Source organism: Aedes albopictus, chromosome 1, assembly GCF_035046485.1.
Source record: "Aedes albopictus strain Foshan chromosome 1, AalbF5, whole genome shotgun sequence".
NCBI lineage: Eukaryota > Metazoa > Arthropoda > Insecta > Diptera > Culicidae > Aedes > Aedes albopictus.
This window is the reverse complement of record NC_085136.1, coordinates 22,036,155-22,059,012: the sequence shown is the minus strand read 5'-3', so window position 1 is coordinate 22,059,012 and position 22,858 is coordinate 22,036,155. Positions and strand designations below refer to the sequence as shown.

At 40.6% G+C, this 22,858-nt stretch overlaps 2 protein-coding genes across 7 annotated transcripts in view; one reads left to right on the top strand and one right to left on the bottom strand.

Moving 5' to 3' along the window:
• Positions 1 to 22,858, top strand: part of LOC109433644 (glutamine-dependent NAD(+) synthetase) — a 297,418-nt gene that overhangs the window by 16,334 nt on the left and 258,226 nt on the right. The window lies entirely within an intron of this gene.
• Positions 1 to 22,858, bottom strand: part of LOC109433641 (cytosolic carboxypeptidase 2) — a 225,163-nt gene that overhangs the window by 16,987 nt on the left and 185,318 nt on the right. For all 5 annotated transcript variants that reach the window (XM_062844184.1, XM_062844183.1, XM_062844187.1 and 2 more), the window contains exons 5-11: positions 8,498 to 8,650; positions 8,140 to 8,440; positions 4,802 to 4,906; positions 4,550 to 4,725; positions 1,819 to 1,981; positions 1,265 to 1,423; positions 1,114 to 1,182 (exon numbers count right to left, since the gene is read on the bottom strand). In XM_062844184.1, the coding sequence (XP_062700168.1) occupies positions 1,114 to 1,182; positions 1,265 to 1,423; positions 1,819 to 1,981; positions 4,550 to 4,725; positions 4,802 to 4,906; positions 8,140 to 8,440; positions 8,498 to 8,650 (1,126 nt within the window). The remainder of the gene's footprint in view (positions 1 to 1,113; positions 1,183 to 1,264; positions 1,424 to 1,818; positions 1,982 to 4,549; positions 4,726 to 4,801; positions 4,907 to 8,139; positions 8,441 to 8,497; positions 8,651 to 22,858) is intronic.

The window sequence follows — 22,858 nt, the reverse complement described above, 5'->3', positions numbered from 1 at the left end:
TCTTCTGGGCTTTTGGTTCAGAAGCTTCTGGGCTTTTCGTCTAGAAGCTTCTGGGCTTTGCTCAGAGGATTTTGGGCTTCGTCCAGAGTCTCCTGGGCTTTTCGTCCAGAAGCTTCTGGGCTTTTCGTTCTGAGGATTCTGGGCTTCGTCGAGGGATTCGTCCATAGGCCTCTGGGCTTCGTCTAGAGACTTCTGGGCGTCCGAAATTTTGACGTTGGACTACATGCAGAAGCGCAGAAGCGTCTCGAATTTTGACGTAGGACTACGCCTCTAATTCAAATGTTTTCAGAAAACCCTTCACAAACACACACTCACACGACACAGAAATAGATGGTGATACTGATTCAACAAAACATACAAATACGAACAACTCAAACGCAATGTCTAGGTAAAATGAGATGGCTTTTCTGTTGAATTGGAACCAAAAGCGACCGAATTTAAAAATTTCAACGATTTACTTTCTCAATGTCCCTTCGCCTTCACCAATTTGTGTGTGTACAAACTACTACATTCTTCCAAAAGCGCCGAGAATGACAAATAATTAAGAAAACTAAATAAACATAATGCTATTATTTACAACCGAAAATGACTGACGCTGCGATTTGTTTGGTTCAAAATCTGCTCGAACAACAATACTCTAAGACAAAAGAAAAAAAAGTTGCGCCTACTGAGTTTCTCTTTACGTTTGCTTTCTCATCTGAAGTTTTTTTCTCTTTTCTTGACATTGACGTTCGCGATCGAGAGCGAGAAAAAACTGAACACGATTTGATCGATTATTCTATTGTTCTATTGTTGGCTGTCAAACTAATTCGGTATTTGCTTAAGCAAGCGAGCGCTGGACGATGATAACCGAGTGTAAATGCTATATATGAGAAATTGGGTACAATAGCGTCAAATAACAGCTTAGCTTCCAAAAAAATCCGTAGTGTTTTTTTGTTCTTACGTATAAAATAATAATTTAGTTCAAGTTTTTTTTCTCAAAATCACAATTTAGCGTTAAATTTAGCTCTCGTTCAGCCACCACCAGGCCGTCTGCTGGGCCTTGCGGCGCGCTTTGCGCAGTTTTTTCTCTCTCTTTCGCAACTTGCGTAACCGTTTGACGAAGAAATTTACTTTGATCGGATTATCGTCGTAGTAGTCCATCAGTGTCTCACAGTAGGCCCGGCCGATGTGTTCGTAGTCCTGGAAAAAATCGAATCAAGTGGAAGCAGAACTGTCAGATTCAGACCAGTGGTTCCCGATGGCAGTAGCCGCTCGTACTTACCGCCGTGGAAAAGTGCGTCCCCGCTCGGCTACCCATCGTGCTTCCACCGAAGGAGGCCTCCAGGGTGTAGCTGTTGGTGACGCCGAGCACCCAGACGACGATCCGTCCGGTGCCTTCCTTGTTTTTCTGCACCTTGAATTTGCAGTTCTCGAAGGAAAACTGTCCGAAAAAAGAGAATTTGTCGGTTGTTCATCAATGAAAACCATAATAAGCCGTGTCCGCCGTTTAAAATGCTAATGTACGACCAAAATAAGGCTCATAACAACAATTTTGGTTTTATCGTGGTTTTAAAGCAGTTATAAATGCAAATTTTGGTCATTAAAGCTGCGGTAAAACTTAGAATGCTTCTAAAGTCATAAAGTAGCTTCAGTCATATACGAAGAATATTTGATCCGATATATAGCTAATTACAGCAATTTGAGTTTTATCATGGTTTTAAGACAGCTTTAATGGCGATAAAACCAGAAATGTTACTAAATATTAAGCCATTAAATAGCCTCATTCAAGTCTTAAAAGGAAGCCATAAAGCTTCATTGATTTCTACTGGAACCCACCTTGTCGGCCACGTTCTTGTGCAACATCAGCGGGAAGACCTGCTCCAGCAGTCGCCGGTCGGGATGCCGCTTCAGGTTTTCGCACCCGTAAATGAACACATTGTGCTTGCGCGAGTGGGCGTGCATGTCGCAGTACATCGCCACGCCGCAGTCCTCCATCAGTCTGAAAGCGGCAATTAGAATAGAAGTCGGTAGTTTTAGGAGGGTTTTGTAAAGGTTTTATAGTGGCACAATAAAGGATTCCACCAGATTTGGGTAGATTTTAATTTGATTTGGATTGGATTTGGATTGGATTTGGATTGGATTTGGATTGGATTTGGATTGGATTTGGATTGGATTTGGATTGGATTTGGATTGGATTTGGATTGGATTTGGATTGGATTTGGATTGGATTTGGATTGGATTTGGATTGGATTTGGATTGGATTTGGATTGGATTTGGATTGGATTTGGATTGGATTTGGATTGGATTTGGATTGGATTTGGATTGGATTTGGATTGGATTTGGATTGGATTTGGATTGGATTTGGATTGGATTTGGATTGGATTTGGATTCGCTTTTGATTTGGATTTGAATTAGATTTGGATTTGGATTGGATTTGAATTGGATTTGAATTGGATTTGGATTGGATTTGGATTGGATTTGAAATTGGATTGGATTTGAATTGAATTTGGATTGGATTTTAATTGGATTTGGATTGGATTTGGATTGGATTTGGATTAGATTTGGATTGGATTTGGATTGGATTTGGATTGGATTTGGATTGGATTTGGATTGGATTTGGATTGGATTTGGATTGGATTTGGATTGGATTTGGATTGGATTTGGATTGGATTTGGATTGGATTTAGATTGGATTTGGATTGGATTTGGATTGGATTTGGATTGGATTGGATTTGGATTGGATTTGGATTGGATTTGGATTGGATTTGGATTGGATTTGGATTGGAATAGGATTGGATTTGGATTGGATTTGGATTGGATTTGGATTGGATTTGGATTGGATTTGGATTAGATTTTGATTGGATTTGGATTGGATTTGGATTAGATTTGGATTGGATTTGGATTGGATTTGGATTGGATTTAGATTGGATTTGGATTGGAATAGGATTGGATTTGGATTGGATTTGGATTGGATTTGGATTGGATTTGGATTAGATTTTGATTGGATTTGGATTGGATTTGGATTGGATTTAGATTGGATTTGGATTGGAATAGGATTGGATTTGGATTGGATTTGGATTGGATTTGGATTGGATTTGGATTGGATTGGATTTGGATTGGGTTTGGATTGGATTTGGATTGGATTTGGATTGGGTTTGGATTTTATTTGGATTTTATTTGGATTGGATTTGGATTGGATTTGAATTGGATTTGGATTGGATTTGGAGTGGATTTGGATTGGATTTGGATTGGAATTGGTTTGGATTTGGATTGGATTAGGATTGGATTTGGATTAGATTTGGATTGGATTTGGATTGGATTTGGATTGGATTTGGATTGGACTTGGATTGGGTTTGGATTTTATTTGGATTGGATTTGGATTGGATTTGGATTGGATTTGGATAGGATTTTGATTGGATTGGATTTGGATTGGATTTGGATTGGATTTGGATTGGATTTGGATTGGATTTGGATTGGATTTGGATTGGATTTGGATTGGATTTGGATTGGATTTGGATTGGATTTGGTTTGGATTTGGATTGGATTTAGATTGGATTTGGATTGGATTTGGATTGGATTTGGATTGGATTTGGATTGGATTTGGATTGGATTTGGATTGGATTTGGATTGGATTTGGATTGGATTTGGATTGGATTTGGATTGGATTTGGATTGGATTTGGATTGGATTTGGATTGGATTTGGATTGGATTTGGATTGGATTTGGATTGGATTTGGATTGGATTTGGATTGGATTTGGATTGGATTTGGATTGGATTTGGATTGGATTTGGATTGGATTTGGATTGGATTTGGATTGGATTTGGATTGGATTTGGATTGGATTTGGATTGGATTTGGATTGGATTTGGATTGGATTTGGATTGGATTTGGATTGGATTTGAATTGAGTTTGGATTGGATTTTGGATTGAATTTGGATTGGATTTGGATTGCAATTGGATTGGATTTGGATTGGATTTGGATTGGATTGGGATTGGATTTGGATTGGATTTGGATTGGATTTGGATTGGATTTGGATTGTATTTTGATTGTATTTTGATTGTATTTTGATTGTATTTGGATAGTTTGGATTGGATTTGGATTGGATTTAAATTTGGATTGGATTTGGATTGGGTTTGGATTGGATTTGGATTGGATTTGGTTTGGATTTGGATTTGGATTGGATTTGGATTGGATTTGGATTTGGATTGGATTTGGATTGGATTTGGATTGGATTTGGATTGGATTTGGACTGGATTTGGATTGGATTTGGATTGGATTTGGATTGGATTTGGATTGGATTTGGATTGGTTTGAATTTTGATTGGATTTGGATTGGATATGGATTGGATTTGGATTGGATTTGGATTGGACTTGGATTGGATTTGGATTGGATTATATGTGAATTGGTTTTGGATTCGGATTGGATTTGGATTCGATTTGGACTGTATTTGGATTGCACTTGGATTGGACTTGGATGGGATTGTATTTGGATCAAATTTGGCATCCCTGGCTCGAAATTTGTCATTTCCAACCAGTGCTGCCAGTTTTCCAGCCACCGGATCACCATACCTTCTAATCATTGCCTTGGTGTTCCAAATGGACGGATACGTTTCCCGGATCACGGTCCGGTACTGTCGATTGAGATCCCGTCCGGTCAGCGAGCTGCGGGTGTTGCCCACGATGACGCCGTCCGGATTGAGCATAGGCACTAGCTTAAAGATAAACTTGTGGCGAAGCTTTTTCGCCTGAGAAAGCAGGAGAGAAGGTTCATGAGAGTTCATCCAGAGGAAATACAAGGATATCCCAATCGACTCAACTTACCACATATGAATCACCGGTGATAAAGTCCATGAGGCCCTTCATCATCCACGACGAAGGACTCTCGCCTGGATGAACACGTGCGGAGATGATTACCGCTTTCTTCTTCTGAAAATAGAAACAAAACAAAGAAACGCGGATGAGATTAAACCCGAAGCACGTGATTACGAGTACACCTATCTTTAAACAGAGAGATTATAACATCTTTCAGTGAGTCACAAAAAGAATCGAACGTCTGCCACGCGTCCAGAAATAGATCATGCGATCAACTCACTCAGGTGATTGATTGCCAAACAATGTCCCGATCGCCCATTAACGAAATTGCTAGGGTGGTACGCTACGTTTTTCTACGCTAGATATGTCAAAAGCTTGGCACAACAATAAAGGTTATAATGGCTACAATACGGAAACTATTAAACGTACAATATGGTATATTGTTGTGTATCACTAAATGTGTGACAAAATAGGCTTATCGAAACTAAACCATTACACTACCACATACTTTATGGTGGCCATACCATGTATGGTAATTCTTTTGTTTTTATATCGTAAATACGATAATGTTTATCTTACTGTTACAGTACAATGAACTTTAACCCTGCATGACATTTGTATCTTAAAATTTGACCAACATACATTATGGTTTACTTATAGTTCTACCATAGAATGAATAGTCATAAATTCAAATCGATTGTTCACTAATTGCCATGCACATTTCTTTGTTTACATTTTTCCGCATTCGTAATTTGCGTTCATCGACTGCAAACGACAAACAAGGAATGTTAGGGGATGTGACCGGTTGGCACGCGATCAGAAAAACGTAGGTAAATTGTTTCTTCGACAGACGGCTGACAGATATGCAAACGGGGGATGGTTCAACGCTTAACGTATAGATACTGTGCATTGCGGGTGGTCCCAAAAATAGCCTTCTTATTATCCATCACACAATGAGATACAGACAATCGGTTAGACTTTACAAGACGTCACACGACACGCGAAATTCTTTCGCTTCGCACTGTAACAAGACATGTCGATGTGGTGGCATTGTTTGTTTTGTTTTCGCGCTTTGTTATTGTGTGACAAACGTTTGTCATTCCCGTAGCCCCCTAGCGGTACTAGAGGGAAGGTAAATCTTCTCGTTAGCCGTGTTACAGTAAACCGAATGATGTACAAGCGCATCTATGATTGACGGACTGACGTCCCGGCCGACTTGGATGGACAAATTTCCTCGATTCTCAAATCTCACAAGTGTCAGAAATAGAAATCGACAGCTGTTCTCAATGTCGCCAAATGATCGCCATCGCTCGCTCAGATGGTTGTTGTTTTTGGACGAGAAAGGCGAATAATCCCATTTGGCGTCGTAATGGACCTACACGTTATAGTCGACTGGAATCTGATGGCGCTGCGGCCATATATCACTCGTCACGGCATCGTCATGGGCTACTTGGATCACGGCTCGAAACAGCCGGTGGCGTTTCCGCGATAATTATTGACTTGATGAAAATCGTTTGGCGAACAGCGGAATTCTTTGTCACAACTGGAAGGATGGGCGTCTTTCGGCACCTGTTACAGGCACAACACAGGCAATTCCAATGATGTGTTGCCCAATTAACGCATTCTTTCAGTTTTAATTTAGTGTTATGGAGGTAATATCGCGACCAAGATGGCAACGTTGAACTTGCGTGACGTTCATCGTTTCGTTGAGCAGTAAATCAACTGTAATAGTCATTCTTAATCATCTGGGTGTGGAGCGGACCTGGTGTAGTGGTTAGAACACTTGACTATCACGCCGAGGACCTGGGATCGAATCCCACTCCCGACATACTCACAAAATGTGGGTTCTTCTTTCGGAAGGGAAGTAAAACGTGGGTCCCGAGATGAACTAGCCTAGGGTTAAAAATCTCGTTAATACAGACAAAAAAAATCTTCTGGGTTCCAGCATACTAGAACTGCAAAATTTATCTGGAAATATTCTTCTAAAGGTTTTTTAAAGGTTATTTAAGGGTTCAAGAGTTCATTAAAACCCTCATAAAACCAAAATAAAACAAATCAAGTTTTATAGCTGCTTTAAATGCTTATTCTCCTTCTCCTTATCTTGTCTTAATGACTAAATCAGAAAAACGTGGTCGTGTAGAACACCCGCGTGGTTAAGGCTTCGGCTATATGGGCCCTAAGAACTTTCTTAAAACCATTTGGACTTGCAAGCTTTGCTTGCAATATTGTCTTGCCATAAATCTTTAAAAATCACATATTTGAGAAGGGGAGAAGCTGTCTGAACATCATCCGATTGAAGAATTGAAGAATCGAAGAATCGAATAATCGAATAATAAAAGAAAACTTAAGAGACTCAAGAGATTACACAAAATCATGAGACTCCAGAGACTGAAGAGACTCAAAAATCATGAAAATCAAGAGACTCAGTTGACTCATGGTACCCAAGACACTCAAAAGATTTAAGAGACTCACAATACTCAAGAGGTCCAAAAGACTCAAGAAACTCAAGAGACATTAGAGACACGCATAGATTCAGAGACTCAAGGGACTCAATAGAATCATAAAAATCAAGACACTCAAGATACCCAAGTGACTCAAGAGACTAAAAAGACTCAAGACACTCAAGAGATTCAAGACACTCAAGGGATCTGAGAGACTCAAGAGACTAGAGAGATTCAAGACGCTCAAGACATTCTAAAGACTTAAGAGACTCAAGAGATCTAAGAGACTCAAGAGACTTAGGAGACTCAAGAAATCTAAGAGACTCAAGAGACTCAGGAGACTCAAGAGACTCAAGAGCCTCAAAAGACTCAAGAGACTCAAGAGACTCAAGAGACTCAAAAGACTCAAGAGACTCGAGAGACTCAAGAGATTCAAGAGACTCAAGAAACTCAAGAGATTCAAGAGACTTAAGAGACTCGAGAGACTTGAGACACTCAAGAGACTCAAGAGACTCGAGAGACTCAAGAGACTCAAGAGGCTCAAGAGACTCAAGAGACTCAAGAGACTCAAGAGACTCAAGAGACTCAAGAGACTCGAGAGACTCAAAAGACAACAGACTCAACAGACTCAAGAGACTCGAGAGACTCAAAAGACAACAGACTCAACAGACTAAATAGACTCAAGAGACTCAAGAGACTCAAGAGACTCAAGAGAATCAAGAGGCTCAAGAGGCTCAAGATACTCAAGAGACTCAAGAGACTCAAGAGACTCAAGAGACTCAAGAGACTCGAGAGACTCGAGACACTCACGAGACTCAAGAGACATTCGAACATTTTTAAATTTTCCACTCTTTGAACACGTGACAATATCTCAACTGTCAGGAATAAGTAAACCTCCTCCCTTACCTTCTGATTGTCATCCTCGTGCGTCGATGGTGCCGTCACCGTCAGGTAGTACACGTTGTTCCCCGCCAGCGAACGGCACAGCAACCGCAGCTTGCAGAACTTCGACTTGACCGGATTGCGCTGAATGCTCATCAGGTAGTCCTGCAGGTCCGAATACGTATACGGATAGCTGTGCGCAAAGTACACCGTATCGTCATCGTACCGGAACTCGATGTTAAACGACAACGTAAACGAGGCATTCCCCACGAACTCGTCGTCATCGTCGTCCACCGGTCTGTGGTGGTAGTTGCTGTGGTTGTATCTGCGAAGAACGGTAGATAAGTCATGGTTTTCAACCACTAGAAGTTCAGGAGCTCACCCATTTTCGCTATCGTTCCGGAAGTAGGCAATGTTCTCGCCACACCGTTGCCAACCGACGTGGTTGAACTCGGCGTCCATCGTGGAGTACATCAGCGGTCGCATGCCCTCCTTGTACAAACTGTCCGGCTTGGTGAGGTTGATGATCGAAAACCTGGAACGAGAACGCAGGAAAAGACGAAGATAAGGCTCTGTTGACCATTTAACCCTATAAAAATGGCAAAATAAAGTTAAAGATATGATTTTAGGATATGCCGGAACATTAAAAACTTTGTAGATATTCTAGGTCATCCAAATCTTCCTGATGTTCTGAGTATAGGATCAATATCGGTGATCGATCCCAATGGTGGATGCTACAACTAGTCCTTAACGAAATGCTAGAGACAGCATCTTTCCAAGTTATCAGGATTCTGAGATATGATGTTTTAAAAATCTACATGCTAACTAGCGCCGCCTAGTGGAAGAATTTCGAACTTGGCAGCTCATATGTAAGACCTTAACTTACTTAATAACTTTTCCTAAAATACTATCTGTCTAAATTTGAAGGGTCTTCAGCCGTAACAGTTGCTTGAAAAACAAGCAAGATTCCTGTAGTGGAATTTATCATCAAACTGTAGATTGCGCCTCTAGCGGCCAAGTTTCCAACTAATCATGTGAACCAAAGTTCTAAATCTGTGGTGCTTAGCGTTTGGCGCATTTGTGCACAATATTTGATTAGAAATCAATAAAAACTGAAGAGCTGTGTTACCAATTTGTGCTCAATCCAAAGTTTGGTGTCGTAGCTTACCTGTTATAAGGAAAAACTTAGTCATGTTTACAATCTCTAGAAATTTGTTCGATAGAGTGAAAAAATAGGTTTCGCACTAGTTTTTTGCCGAAATTCGTCAAAGTTACCAAACTTTTTTCAGTATAGTAGACTAAAACCTCTTTTTAGGCAGCTTATGCACTTTTTATACCTTGCATAAAAGGGGGAAAGCTATTCAGAGCCAATATTGTGCATAAGAAAAAGTAATAACGGTACGGTAACTATGGCAACGGTGGCCAAGAGAAAGCAAAGCAAGGCTGCAGGGGCATGTCTGGGGTGCGAGGAGACTCCAGGGTGTTTCAAGAGGGTCCCAGCGGCTCTCAGGGGGTACCAAGAGGTCCTATAGACGTTTAAAGGGCTCTCAAGGTCGCATCATGAGGTTTCAGGGGGCTCTCGAAGGCCTAACAAGATTTCAGGGGGTGCCAGAGGACTCCAGTGAGTCTCAGGGGCCCTTCAAGAGGTTCTGGGGCCTTTGATGGAGTCTCATGGGGGTTCCAGGTGGCTTCAGGAGCGCTTCAATGGGCTCCTAAGGATTCCAGGAGAGTTGAAGAGCATCTCAAGAGAGTTTCAAGGAGTTTCAGAGGTGTTTCTGGGGGTTTCAGAAAGTACCAGAAGATCTCAAAAGTATTTCAGGGGGTTTCTCAGGGACGTTTAAGGGAGTTTTAGGGAGTTCCTGGGGGCTCCAGGGGTTCTCAGGGACGCTTCAGTGCACAATGGTCCATGGGCCGTATTCATCTGGAAAAAATATTCACACCTAGCTAGCTGTATGCTGTCTTCGGGGAAGCTTCTTAATTCTTTTTTAAATTGAGAAGCATTTAATTCTGAACAACTTTTGCGAAGAAACCATATTGCTATCCATATTTAGTTATTTTTTTTAAAGAATCAGATGAGAATTAGACCTTTTGTAGCATGAGCATGAGCATGAGATGACCGTACAATTCGTAGTTGCTACTCCGTTACTGACCAGAACAGTCAACATTGCACAGGGAACCAAATGGATGGGGCCTGGGTGTAGCTTTTCATCCTCAATGTGCAATTTTGAAGGTTCAAAACTTTAAATTGTCAGTACCGGCGCCGGCCACGTCCTTACGGTCATCGGGGAAGGGAAGGAATGTTGGTGTGACATCCGTTGCTACTAGAGACCGTGTGTACCTCCGCATCCCCACGGTTGTCACAGGAAGGAAGTTTGTTAGTGGGGAAGGGATAGAAAGATAGATAGATAGATCTGGATTCACATTGGTAAGTGATGTGAGCTATGCAACCCTTGATATGATTTAGTCTTCCGCCAGCCGGCTGTCGGAAGTATACAATAATTTTATTGTATGTTTGTGTATTAAATTTAATTATATACCGAGTATAAATAATTTTTAAACCACGCTTATGTCGGATCAACTCGTAATAACGCACGTTTTAAGCTTATCGTTTCTCAGTCAGAAAATAAACTGTATGCAATTCTGTTTAGTGTTACTGCCAATGCTGAAAAACCGAAACCCGCGCCGTAGCTTTACGAGAAAACTGGACAACTAAACAACTAGAATCGTTGCTTTTGAGTTTCATCTATGTTCTTGTATTTTTTTTTCGCGTTCCCGTGTTAATAAGATTGCGGATAATAAAACCGTTGTACATGTTTATTATCCGCGAATGTTCGCAACGCGTAATATAAGTTGAAGGTGTGATGAACAAAAATACATTATCGTAAATGTTCGAAAAAGAAATCGAAATTATGGAACTCGGCACGAATAAATCGACGCGGAAAACGTGGTCTACTTGTCACTGTATCGTACGGTAATCTTGACCTTTCTAAAGAAAGAGATACTTCGCCGTTTTGATCGCTGATTGCCTGCTTGTAAATCTGAAATAGAAAAAAGTATTAAATTGTGATACGTTCTCCACTGTTATATTTTTGTAAATTGTTATTTATATATAGGTTAAATTTACCTCCATCCCTCTGAAACAAACGGTATATGTATTAGCAGTAAAAAATAAATAGAATAAAAAATAAATAGAATAAATAAATAAATAAATAAATAGTGTAAAAAAGTACACCAAATCTTGATCCTGGAATGTTCCTGCATTTAAATAAACCAGGCTGGAAAATAGCAAGATCAAAACTTGAAATGGTAGATCTTACACCGTAACGCACCATTCCAAGGTGATCCACCCACGTTACGGGTCTATGAGAATTAGACCTTTTGTACAAGACAAACCGATTGAGGGATATTGAGTGTCAAAAATAAGCCATTTTTAGACGAAAACCATGAATAATTTTTTAAATTGAGAATATAAAACTTTACCGTCTACGGAAAAAAAATATTAAATGCACCAACATTGCTCGGAACATTTTTTTTTGAGAAAAATCAATGAATGAATAGTTATGGAAAGAAAACTTTTTTTGGGTATCACCCTATTTTTTCTTTCAAAAATAATATCTCTAAAAACCATAAGAGATAGCAATATGGTTTCTTCGGCAAAGTTGTTCAGAATTAAGTGCTTCTCAACTTTGTAGAATATTTCATTGCTCTAAATGGAAACAGTGCAAAGTTGACATTGAGATCTTGAGAATCATTTGAACCACCCTCATTTCCCATTATTGGAAAAAATGTTCAATAAACATGAAGAAACTTTTCCGAAGACAGTATATAGCTAAGACCAATAATTTAGGCGTATTTTTTCAGTTCAATGCGGCCAATGGACCATTGCTGAACAAAAACCAGGCAAAACCTCTTAGTTAAAACCCTAAAAAAACATATAAAAATCATAAAATCTACCACAAGTTTTCGCAAAGTAAATCATATACCAATCGGAAGCCGTGGTCTTAGGCCTACAAAATCACACAACTGCATCGCTGGAGCTCGCATCCTACTCTAGTTTTGGATCAATTTTGACTGAAAACCGGGTAATTTTCAAGAATATCGAAGGATATCTCTTTTGAGGTAGCTTTTTAACAACTTAAATTCCATACAGATGATCTTCACATATCTAGGAACAATGTCTTCGAAGCAGCTATATCAGCTCATGCGTTTATTAAAGCACAGGGTACTGGTAAAGCTGTGACTAAACATTACAGTTTTGTATGAAGGCCATATACCACGATACGTTCAAGAGGCTGTCTAAAATTCAAATTTCAATGAATCAATCTGAAATTTTGGAATTCGACAGTTGAAATATTTAGGAATTTGGAAAAAAATATTACATCTACGTGAAAAACATTTTCATTTTTTAGGTTTCGACCGCCCACGCACCACTGTGCGGTGGAGTTTCAGTGGATCTCAGGAGTGTTCCAGAGGAGTGTACGCTTCGGGGGCTCCAGTGACGCTTCAGGGGTTCTCGAGGTATTCCTGGGGGTCCCAGGTGCGCTTCATGGAGTCTCAGGGGCGTTGTAGGGGCTCTCAATGACATTTCAGCTGGTCTCAAGAGAGTTTCTGGGGTTCTCAGGAGGTTTCTGGGGGTCTTAGTGGTCTCAGGGGCATTTCAGGGAGTCCCAAGGGTAGGATGGCTTGAAAAAATTGAGCGATATCGGTTAAGTCTAAGAGGCGCTCAATGAGCTTGAACTTTGTATAGAAAAACTTGGCCAAATGTATGCAAAAATCTAAGGTTTTCGATTTTTGCCGCTACACGTCGCTGCGAGCGTTCAATTAATAAAACCTTTGATATTCTTGTAGGTGATGCCAAACAACTTTGTCGAAAATCGCAAATTGATCAAACGCCTGTCAAAATAGTTATACCCTATGTAAAAGGGCGTTTAAGGTTGTCTCATTGGTATTTTAGGGGGTCCCAGGAGGTTTGGAAGAGTCTCCGGAGCGTTTCTGGGAATCTAAAAGGGTATGTGGAGGTGTCAGGAGCGTTTCAGGGACCTCAGGGGGTTCCAGGGGTGTCACGGGGTTTCAGGGAGTTGTAGGGGGACTCTGGGGTGCTTCGTACTAATCTTAATCCACGTAATTGCTCTCAAATACGCCTGAACGACCATAAAAGGCTCATGAGACCCCATGAAACCCCTCGAAACGCCTTGCAACGCCCCAGACACCCTTACGGCGTCAAAAAGCATCCAGAAAAAGAATTGCAATTCCTTGAAACGCCTCTGAAATACCTTGAAAGCCCCCAAAGCCTCCATAATCCCATTGAAACGCTCTATAAATCCCTGTTCTTAATTTGAAATGCCCCAAAACCCCTTGGAACGCCTTTAAGGCGCTGTAAGCTACGTACTCACTCATATCAAACCCCCACCGCCACCCTTTCCCCTTGTCCATACAATTTTTTTAAAGGTTGTATGGAGCGTAGACTTTGGCCAAACACCCCCCCACTCCCTAATAAGAGTCTGCGTAGTTTATGAACATGCCGTAAAAGAGCCCAGAAACTCCCTGAAACACCGTCGAACACCCCTTGAAGGGCCACTGAAATGCTATCTTTTGCCCCTAAAACGTTCCTGAAACTCCCTGAAACGCTCTGCAATGCTTCAGAAGTGCCTTGAAACACCCCAGAAACCAGGAGCACCAATCTTTAAATTTGTAAACAAATGCGTCTGATTTACATTAGCTGCTTCTTGTACGATGATGTGCCTCTAAAGTTTATATAGAAAATTGATGTTCTTGATTTCTTGATGTTTCACCTTAACCCTCTAGGGTCAATATGAACAAGACAGGCACGCTAGACGTGCACTACGCTAGCGTGGTGCGTCAATCCTAACATCCTAGAAGGGTTAATCGGAATTCGATTAGTATGAGATTTTCTATGGAATGTGTTACAAATAAAAAATGGAACAATTAATGGTCCACGTTAGGTGACAAATTCAACGATCAACGATCAATTCTGACTTTACATATCAATGGTTGCTCCTTCGTGATTGATCTGAGCTGATACCAATTGCACTGTGATCCAACTGAATAAGGGACTGGGACACTCCACTTATTCTCAAAGCGCAATTGAAGCAGCTCATACATTTTTGATCAATAACGGCGCCGGCCACGTCGTTATAGTCAGGTGGGAAGGGAAAAGAACGTCAGAGTGTACTTGTTGTTGCTACTAGAGACCGAGAGCACTCTGCGTCCCCACAACCCGCACGTGCTGGGGTATTTGTTAGAGTTAGACGGAAAGGATGGGAGATCTGTGAGTCACCGTTGGGTCGGTGATGCGATCTATGGATAGGGGATATTTATAGTGTTCGTAAGGTGATAGATTGCGTGGTAAATACTATGAAGGTCAAGCGGCACAGTTCGCATTGGTTGCATAACTTGTAGGCGTTATATACACTGTGCTGCGGAAGGAAGGGTAACGATTTTTTTTAAATTCGTTTCTGGTTCTGGTTCTGGATGGTTATGAACATATGAATATACATGAGTTGTATAAGTAGAGAAGAAAGAGAGAGAAAGTAGATAGAAAGATACATAATAGGAGGAAAGGGACGGGCCAGGGATTGAACCCATGACCTTCTGCATACGAATCAGAAGCGGTAGCCTCTAGACCATCAAAACCGTCAATGGCCCATGTTGGGTGACAAATTACGGATAAGTAGTAATGGAACTATAAATGCTCAATTTTATTTCTCATTTTGAGAAATAAATAGAACATAACAAATGCACAATAAAATTAACATCACGAATTCACACTTGCAACACAAAACATAAAAGTGTCCGGTTAATCTCAAAGGGATAAAAAATTACGATTACAGGATGACGAAGTTTCCTTAATTGATTTGGGTCCATCAGTCATTCTGGATCCTTTTAGTTCACAGTCTTCCATTGCTGTTTTCATAGCTTTTTTTTTTGGTATGTTTTGATCTAGGAATACTAATCCTAAATAGCCCCTCACGAATCGGGGTTTAATGCGAGGCGGCTGCGTTTTGCCAGTCTTACAGTTACAGTGGTGACCCGATTTTTCAGAGATTAGGCTCTGGAAATTAAAGTGGAAAGGCAGCGGAAACATAGCCAATTCGAGCAGTATGAGTGTCTATAATACTTGTCAATCATTCGTTGACAGCTAAAGTTTGATGTTATGACTTAAGCTGCGCTAACCAGTTTCGATTTCGCTAGGTCAACTGTCTTCTGTTGACCACAATTGCTAAGCCAGGAGAAGGCTGCGTTCCAGTAGGGATATCATGACAAGACAAAAAAAAGATGTAATAGTTCTACTGTAAAATGCATAAAAAATTATTATGCCAAAGCACTGAATGTTAACATTAAAATCCCATTTTTTTTCTGTGCTCTTAAAACCCATTCGATTTTTTTTACCACACAGGTTCGTACAAATAATACGTAACGCAAAATTTGGCAATTTTAAACCGTATCCCTCCCCCGCGTAACTATTTTTGTAAGGGAAATTTTATATGTTTTGTATGAAGCGTAACCCAGCACTGGACACCCTCCCCTCCTTACGTAATATTTGAACGAACTCAAAACAGACTCTTCCCACCTGACATGCTCAAAATGCTACCAGGGGCTGACAAAATCGGGTCCTTACTATATTTGTCGCCAGAAATGATCTGACAGTATGCAACCACCTGCGGTTGCTCGAGCTATATCCTCCTTAGTGATAGAAGAGCCCTATAAATGCACATTAAAATAAGGAGGATATTCACAAGTTTAAAACGAACACGTAACAGAGAAATAAATCAAATAGCAACAAATGAAGAAAAATGTTCTTCACACTATTTTTAATAGAATATTAATTAAAGAGTAAAATAGTCAAGAATAGCTTTAGAACATCAGAAAGACGACCTGGAAGGTCTAGTAGCTACCACTTCTGTTTAATATGCAGAAAATCCTGCGTTCATTCCCTGGTTCGTCCCTTTTTTTCTACTTCATATTTTCCTACCTGAAGAGCATGAAAATAGAGTTCCATCTCCATTTATGCATGTTTTTTTTGCCTCATAAACCTTCCTTGGATGAAAACTAACAGAACAAAACAAAGACGATCCAAATGTAATACACAAACGTCCAAACATAGATGTATAAACGTATGTTCATAGCCATCGCTAGAACTAGAAAAAGTTAAAAAAAAAACAGATCCGTTTCCATTCCTTCCAACTTTCGCAGCACAGTGTAAATCTATCAAATAACGCCTACAAGCTATGAAACCAAGCGAACTGTGCCTGTAATCTTCACACAATCTATCATATTACGCCTGGCATCCACGCACTAATGCGCGAACCCCTATGCCATAAATAAACATTTCCCAATAACACTCCGACATCCGCATGACCTTGTGCAGACGCAAATGACTCAATAAGAGATTGCAATTATCATTTCCCTCCCCATCCCTACATTGACTTGCAACCTGACGTAACAGGGGCCATTGACGCATAAAAGTAGAAGATCACCAACACTCACACACTGCAGATGCTTGTTAGTCCTAAGAAGTTATCTCATTGGCTCCTTGTGTGAGTGTAGATGGTCTAGCGATACTGGAGTAGCAACTATGAGAGGACAATAATATTTTTATTTTTTAGAATAGTTTTAGATCATCAACAGCATTAAAGCACATTTGAAAAAAAAAGAGAGTCTTAAATTATTAATAGCACTTAATTTAAGCACACTTTACACATTTAAAATAACAGAAGTGTTCAGAACAAAGCATTCCAAAAATTTAGGAAAAGAAAATCGTTTTTTTTTAATAATTTAAGTTTTCACTGATATTAAAAATAAATGTCGAAATTCCTCAATCCAGAACTGTTTTGAAAATTATAGTTGAAAGAGAAACAAAATGCTTGCGTCTGCATTTGATAATGATGATACACATATGCAAAGAGCTGCGATGCATGTGTCAGCGTCGCAAAACAAAGAACCAGGCACTCAAAAGCATCACTTTCCGTTATCAGCAGCATCTGTGCACCATGAAAAGCATCTGTTCGAAAAACAATGAAATCGAATCTCGCGGGAAAAAATCGAAAGGTGCATAATTTTCAAAAACCCGAAAAATGTCCCCCCTGTAATAATGAATGTGCGTCCCGATAGTTGTTCACCAGAACGGGAACCTGCTTATCACACACCACTCCCCACAACAGAGGACCTTTCCAGGGTTGAGGATCAGTGGCTTCTGTATGCATGGGGCCCCTTCTTCTGATGGATGGGTTTCGCTTTCGCTGTGCGCTTCACTCTCATCCCGCTCATTTATAATGTGGAATCGCGCGCGCACGTAATTATACCCCAACGGAACGTTAAAACAAAGGATCACTTACAGAACGACGAATGCAGCGAAAAAAAAATCTGAGTCCTCGCCATCAGAAACGCGGAACGACCACTTATCATCTGCCGCAAAAAAAAAAACATAAAATAAACCGGAAAATTGAACAAATTTTTTCCTCCACCCAGGGCTTATCATAACTAATTATGATTATGCTGCGCTCACTCGCTCTGTGTTCTTGATGGTCGACCGAACACTAACCGAACACCGACCGACCGGTTTGTGTGGATGGAAGCTCATCAAATGCAAACATCTGGTCCAAATGAGTATAATGCTAACAATGTTTTGTCGGAAGCCGAGAGGCGGAGAACCAGTAGAAGCTGGAGAAAAAAAAATCAAATTTTCGCGTAATAATCGTTTTGGTAGGAAAGTGCTGATGTTAGGTAGAGAGGTAAACGGCGACGTCGTCATTATTGGTACAAGGCACCTGGTGGTTACAGTTTTCGAATAATATGTTTCGGAAGATTATGCAAACCGTTAGAGTGATGGTAATTGATAGCTGCTACCGCGGACAAATGTTTTCGCGCAGCACGCAAAAAAAAATCAGCAGGTGACGAACACGTGAACGGCTTGCGTGACTTGTTGTCGCACAAAAAACTCAGTAATACTTTCTCAAAACTTATCTTAATCTATTTGAAGACCAAACAACAGTTAAAAACTCGTTACTGACTGTAAGGACTTGGCCAGCGCCGGTATTAGCATTAAAATTGAGCGAGTCGCACAAATTTGTAGGTGGTACAGTCCTAAACCGCTGTTATGAGGGTTGTCTCCTTCCCGTCCGAACCAAAGCACAAAGCTTTTTCGCCTGAAATATATCAGCATTCAAATTTTAATCAACCGAAAGTGAGTTCCATGCCTGCATATTGATAAAAAGTATTGATTAAATTCAAAAGCAATAATTTGTTTTGATATATTTCACTATAAATGGAAGAACCTTTAGAACCGTTAGAAAGTAATTTTAGTTGCAACTTGCAAGTTAAGCTTTGTCAATTGCAAATACATAGTGCTTTACGGTGCGAAATATGCATCAAAAATTGAATCGATTAATTTAACTTGTTTGAAAGATTCGCAATAAATACAAGTGGCAGCACTGGATTTTCATCGTCGGCGAAAACGAACATAAAAATATCAAAGCAGGCGAACTTCTGTTGTCACATCCTGTCCAAGGTTTCGATCAATCACGGAGGAGCATTCATCGACATGTATAGTCAGTAGAATGGGTAATACACTGAAACCTCCATTTAGGTAAGATCCATTTAGGTAAAATCTATTTAGGTCCCTCCATTTAGGTTACGTTACCTAAATAGAATTTGATTATATTCAAAGCAGTATGAGTACTCAAGATTACAGATAAAATTGGTTTACGGGAAAAAGCAGAATTAAGAGTTAAGGGATGTTTACGGAGTGTTTAAGGGTTAAAGTTTAAGAGTATCCAAAAACTCCCTGGAGTTAAGGCCATCTGATCTACAAGCGTAATTTGCGATCTATTGAAGCATTATGAGCAGCCTCATGTTGCTATGTGTTGTCAAGTGGTGAGTTCGTTGTCAGTTTGAGGATCTCCAAGAACTTCCTTGAGTAAAGGTCATCGGATCTACCAACGTAGTTGATTGTCTCTAAAAGCTTCATGACTTTTAGGTTCATACTCACAAAACCCCCATGAAACCTTCGTGAATTTCACCTGCGAACCTCTGAACCCCCCTTAAACCTCCTGAAACGCCCTGAAACACATTAAAACGCCCTGAAACGCCTTGAACGCATGGAAACGCCTCTAAAACCCCTTTGAAATCTTCGTGAAAGTCACCTGAGAGCCTCTGAAGCCCCCTAAAACTGAAACGCTTCTGAAATCCCTATAAAACCTCTGTGAAATTTACCTGAGATCCTTTGAAGCCCCCTTAAGCCATCCTTAAACCTCCTAAAACGCATTAAAACCAGAGTTGCTTTCTGTCACTATCAATGGTAGGCAAACCGCCGATTTTGGTAGGCTGACTGCAATCCAAGTCAGTGTGTGCTCTGTTGAGTCACCGGGTCACCGTCACTTTTCTTTTCCCATTACAACTGGGCTGATTGCGATGGCGGGTAGCTATCACTGATAGGCCAGAATTAACAACCTACAGTGATGAAATTTGAATATGTGGTACAGAATAACAAGTTTTGTATGTTGGTCATTAAACATTTTGAGTTTTGGCTACAATCGCCAAAATATCAGTTCAGTTGCTATGATAGTGCTCTGGAGTGCGAGTCAGTATCAAGCCGTTGCCGGTCTCTATCGTTTTGATATTGATTGGCCTACAGTGATAGTGACGGTGGTGCAAAATCAGTTGTCAACTGAAATGACTGATATCTCGCAGCTCTGATTAAAACGCCCTGAAATGCCTTGAAACGCTTTGAAACGCCTCTTAAATCCCTATAAAACCTTCATGAAATTCACCTGAGAGCCTCTGAAGTCCCCTAAAACCCATGTGAAACCTCCTGAAATACACTGAGACGCCCTGAAACGCATTGAAATGCCTTGAAACGCTTTAAAACGCCTCTGAAACCCCCATAAATACTCTGTGAAATTCACCTGCGAGCTTCTGATGCCCCCGTTAAGCGCCCCCTATACCTCCTGAAACGCCCTTGAACGCTTTAAAACGCCCTGAAACGCCTTGAAACGCTTTGAAACGCCTCTAGAACCCTTATGAAATTTCCATCAAATTCACCTTCGACCATCTGAAGGCACCCTTAAACCTCCTGAAACCTCCTGAAAGGCCATGAAACGCCCCGAAACGCATTGAAACACCTTGAAACACATCTGAAACACAAATGAAATCCATGTGAAACGCACCTGAAAGTTTCTAAGGCCCCCTTAAAAGCCCTATGAAACCTCCTAAAACGCCCTGAAACGCCCTAGAACGCATGGAAACGCCTCTGAACCCCCCACCCCCTAAAAACTCCCTAGAAATCTCTCTGACCCTCACCCTTTAACATTTGAAAGCCTTGACCTCCTCCTCTTTGCATTGGCAAACCATTTGTCCTTCTCAAACTTCTTTGCAACCTTGAAATCCATTTAGGTAAAAATTCTATTTAGGCAGTCCCGACTCGTTACCTAAATGTAGGTTCGCGTGTATGGCAAAATTAAAATTTGATTACATCAACCCGGAACAAAGTTTTTCCGGTCCATATTGGCGTTCAAAATAAGTGTGCAAAATAATAAAAACCGCTTCAATTTTTTCAACTATATAACCGGTGACGTTATGATGTAGCCTTAGCTGTGTAGAACAGAAAAACTTTGTCGAAGACTGCAAAGCCATCCGACGCAGTCACCGTAGAAACTTTCTGCAAGGAATCGTTGAAGAAGTATCTTGAGCGATTTCTTTCGAACGCGAAACTGGGCTTAAGGAAGGAATAACACCAAGAATAAAATCTAAATTGCCGTACCTGAAACCTCCTGAAAGACCCCTAAAAACCCGAGAGCCCCTGAAATCTCTTGAAACGCTCCCAAGACATCCTGGGACCCCTCCCCTTAATGCCTCTGATATCTGCCTGGAACCCGTTGAGAACATTTGAAACGCCCCTAAGACCCCTGGAATCTCCTGAAACTCTGGGATACCTTGAAACCTCCACGGAGACCTCTTAAACACCCCTGAGACTTCCTGTAATGCTCCAGAGCTCCTGGTACCTCTGTGAATCCTCATGGGAGTCCTATAAATTCCCAAGGAACCCCCGTGAATCCCCGTTGAACCCATTTGAATCCCTTTGGGATCCTTACGAATCCCCATGGGATCCCCCTCAACGCCTATGAGGGTTTTTGAAACGCTTCTGAGACCCCCTGGTATCCCCCTCCTCGGGAGCGCATGAAACGCTCCTGAGACCCTCTGAGACCTCCTGAAAACCTTTGAAGTTTCCTCTGCCACATGGGACCTCCTGGGACGCCCCTGAGACTCCCTAGGACCTCCCTTAAATCCCCTTTGGCCCCTCTGAAACGCCTCTGAATCCTCCTGACTTGCCCTGAGACCTTTTGGGGTACCTCTTAAAGCGCCCTTGAAACACCCCTGCGACCTGACACGCCCTGACACCCCCTGAAACCGTTGAGCCCCCTGAAACGCCCTTGCGACCGCTTGGTACCCTCCTGGGACCTCTTGAAACTCCCCAGAGACCCCCGGAACTGCTCCTGAGACACCTTATAACCTGCCTGAAACGCCTCTGAGAATCCTGAAACTCCATGAGACGACCTGAAATGCCCCCGAGACCTCCGAGTACCCCACACTGTTCCCGAAGGCCTAATTTCATGATCATAATCATTTTCGACCTAAGAAATTGATTTTAAAGCTTCAGTTGTTTGGTATGTTGGAGCCCTTCTTTTGACAGTATCACTGTTTTGATTAATCCACCTAGAAGGGAGAGTGAATTTCGATATTTTTTAATAAGTGAGAAAGCGTGTTTATGTCTTCAGTAAAGTTGTTGTAAATGTCATTATGAGAAAACTTGCTGAACAAGCTTTTGTAATATCTGCTCAATTTTAAGAGATATGAGCCATTATTTTTGGGAATTTCCAAATGTTCTACGAAGTAGCTCTGCATATTAAAATACACGTTTTTTCACTGTGGTGTTATTTGAAGTATTTTTTTTCATTCCAGGATGAAAATTAGAGCGTAAATACTTAAATAGTAAAAGAACAGATATCCTATCTTTGAATAAATTAAACAATTTCTTCAAAAGTTTCTCTAAGGATTTCTTCTGGAATTCTTCCTAAAACTGTTTTGTTACTTTCTTCAGGAATTCTTTATGAAAGTCTAGTATCATCCTTTTAAGTGAGTAATGCAAGGATAAGATTCCATAGACGATATCCATAGGGAATTCTTCAGGAATCGCTTCAAGAATTCCTACGGGAATTTTTCCAAGGATTTCTTAAGTGTTTCTTCCAAAAAATCTCTTGAAAATTATCCATAGATTCTTCTGTGAAGATTCCATCAATTGGATGAAGTATTCCAAGGTTTGAATCAAGATTTTAAAGGAATTCTTTCAAAGCCGCCTTTAGAAATTCTTATCATCATGATTTTTTCCAAAGATTTCTTTAATAGTTCATCCTCTTGAGATTTCTCCCAGGATTCGTTCAGAATTTATTCAAATATTCTCTTAGAATTTTTTAAAATGATTTCATCAAGCAATTCTCCAAGTATTCGATTATAAATTTCATTCACGATTTCCCTAGGTTTTTTTTACAAATAATTTTGTACAGTAAATCCTTCAGGAATTGTTTCATGCAAGGATTTCTTCATGTGTTTCATTAACACTCCTGCATGATTTTTTCGAAGATTCTTACACAAATTTCTCCAATAAATTCTTTAGGAATTCCTCCAGAGGATCCTTTGAGTCTTTTTGCTAAAAATGCCTAAGAAATTC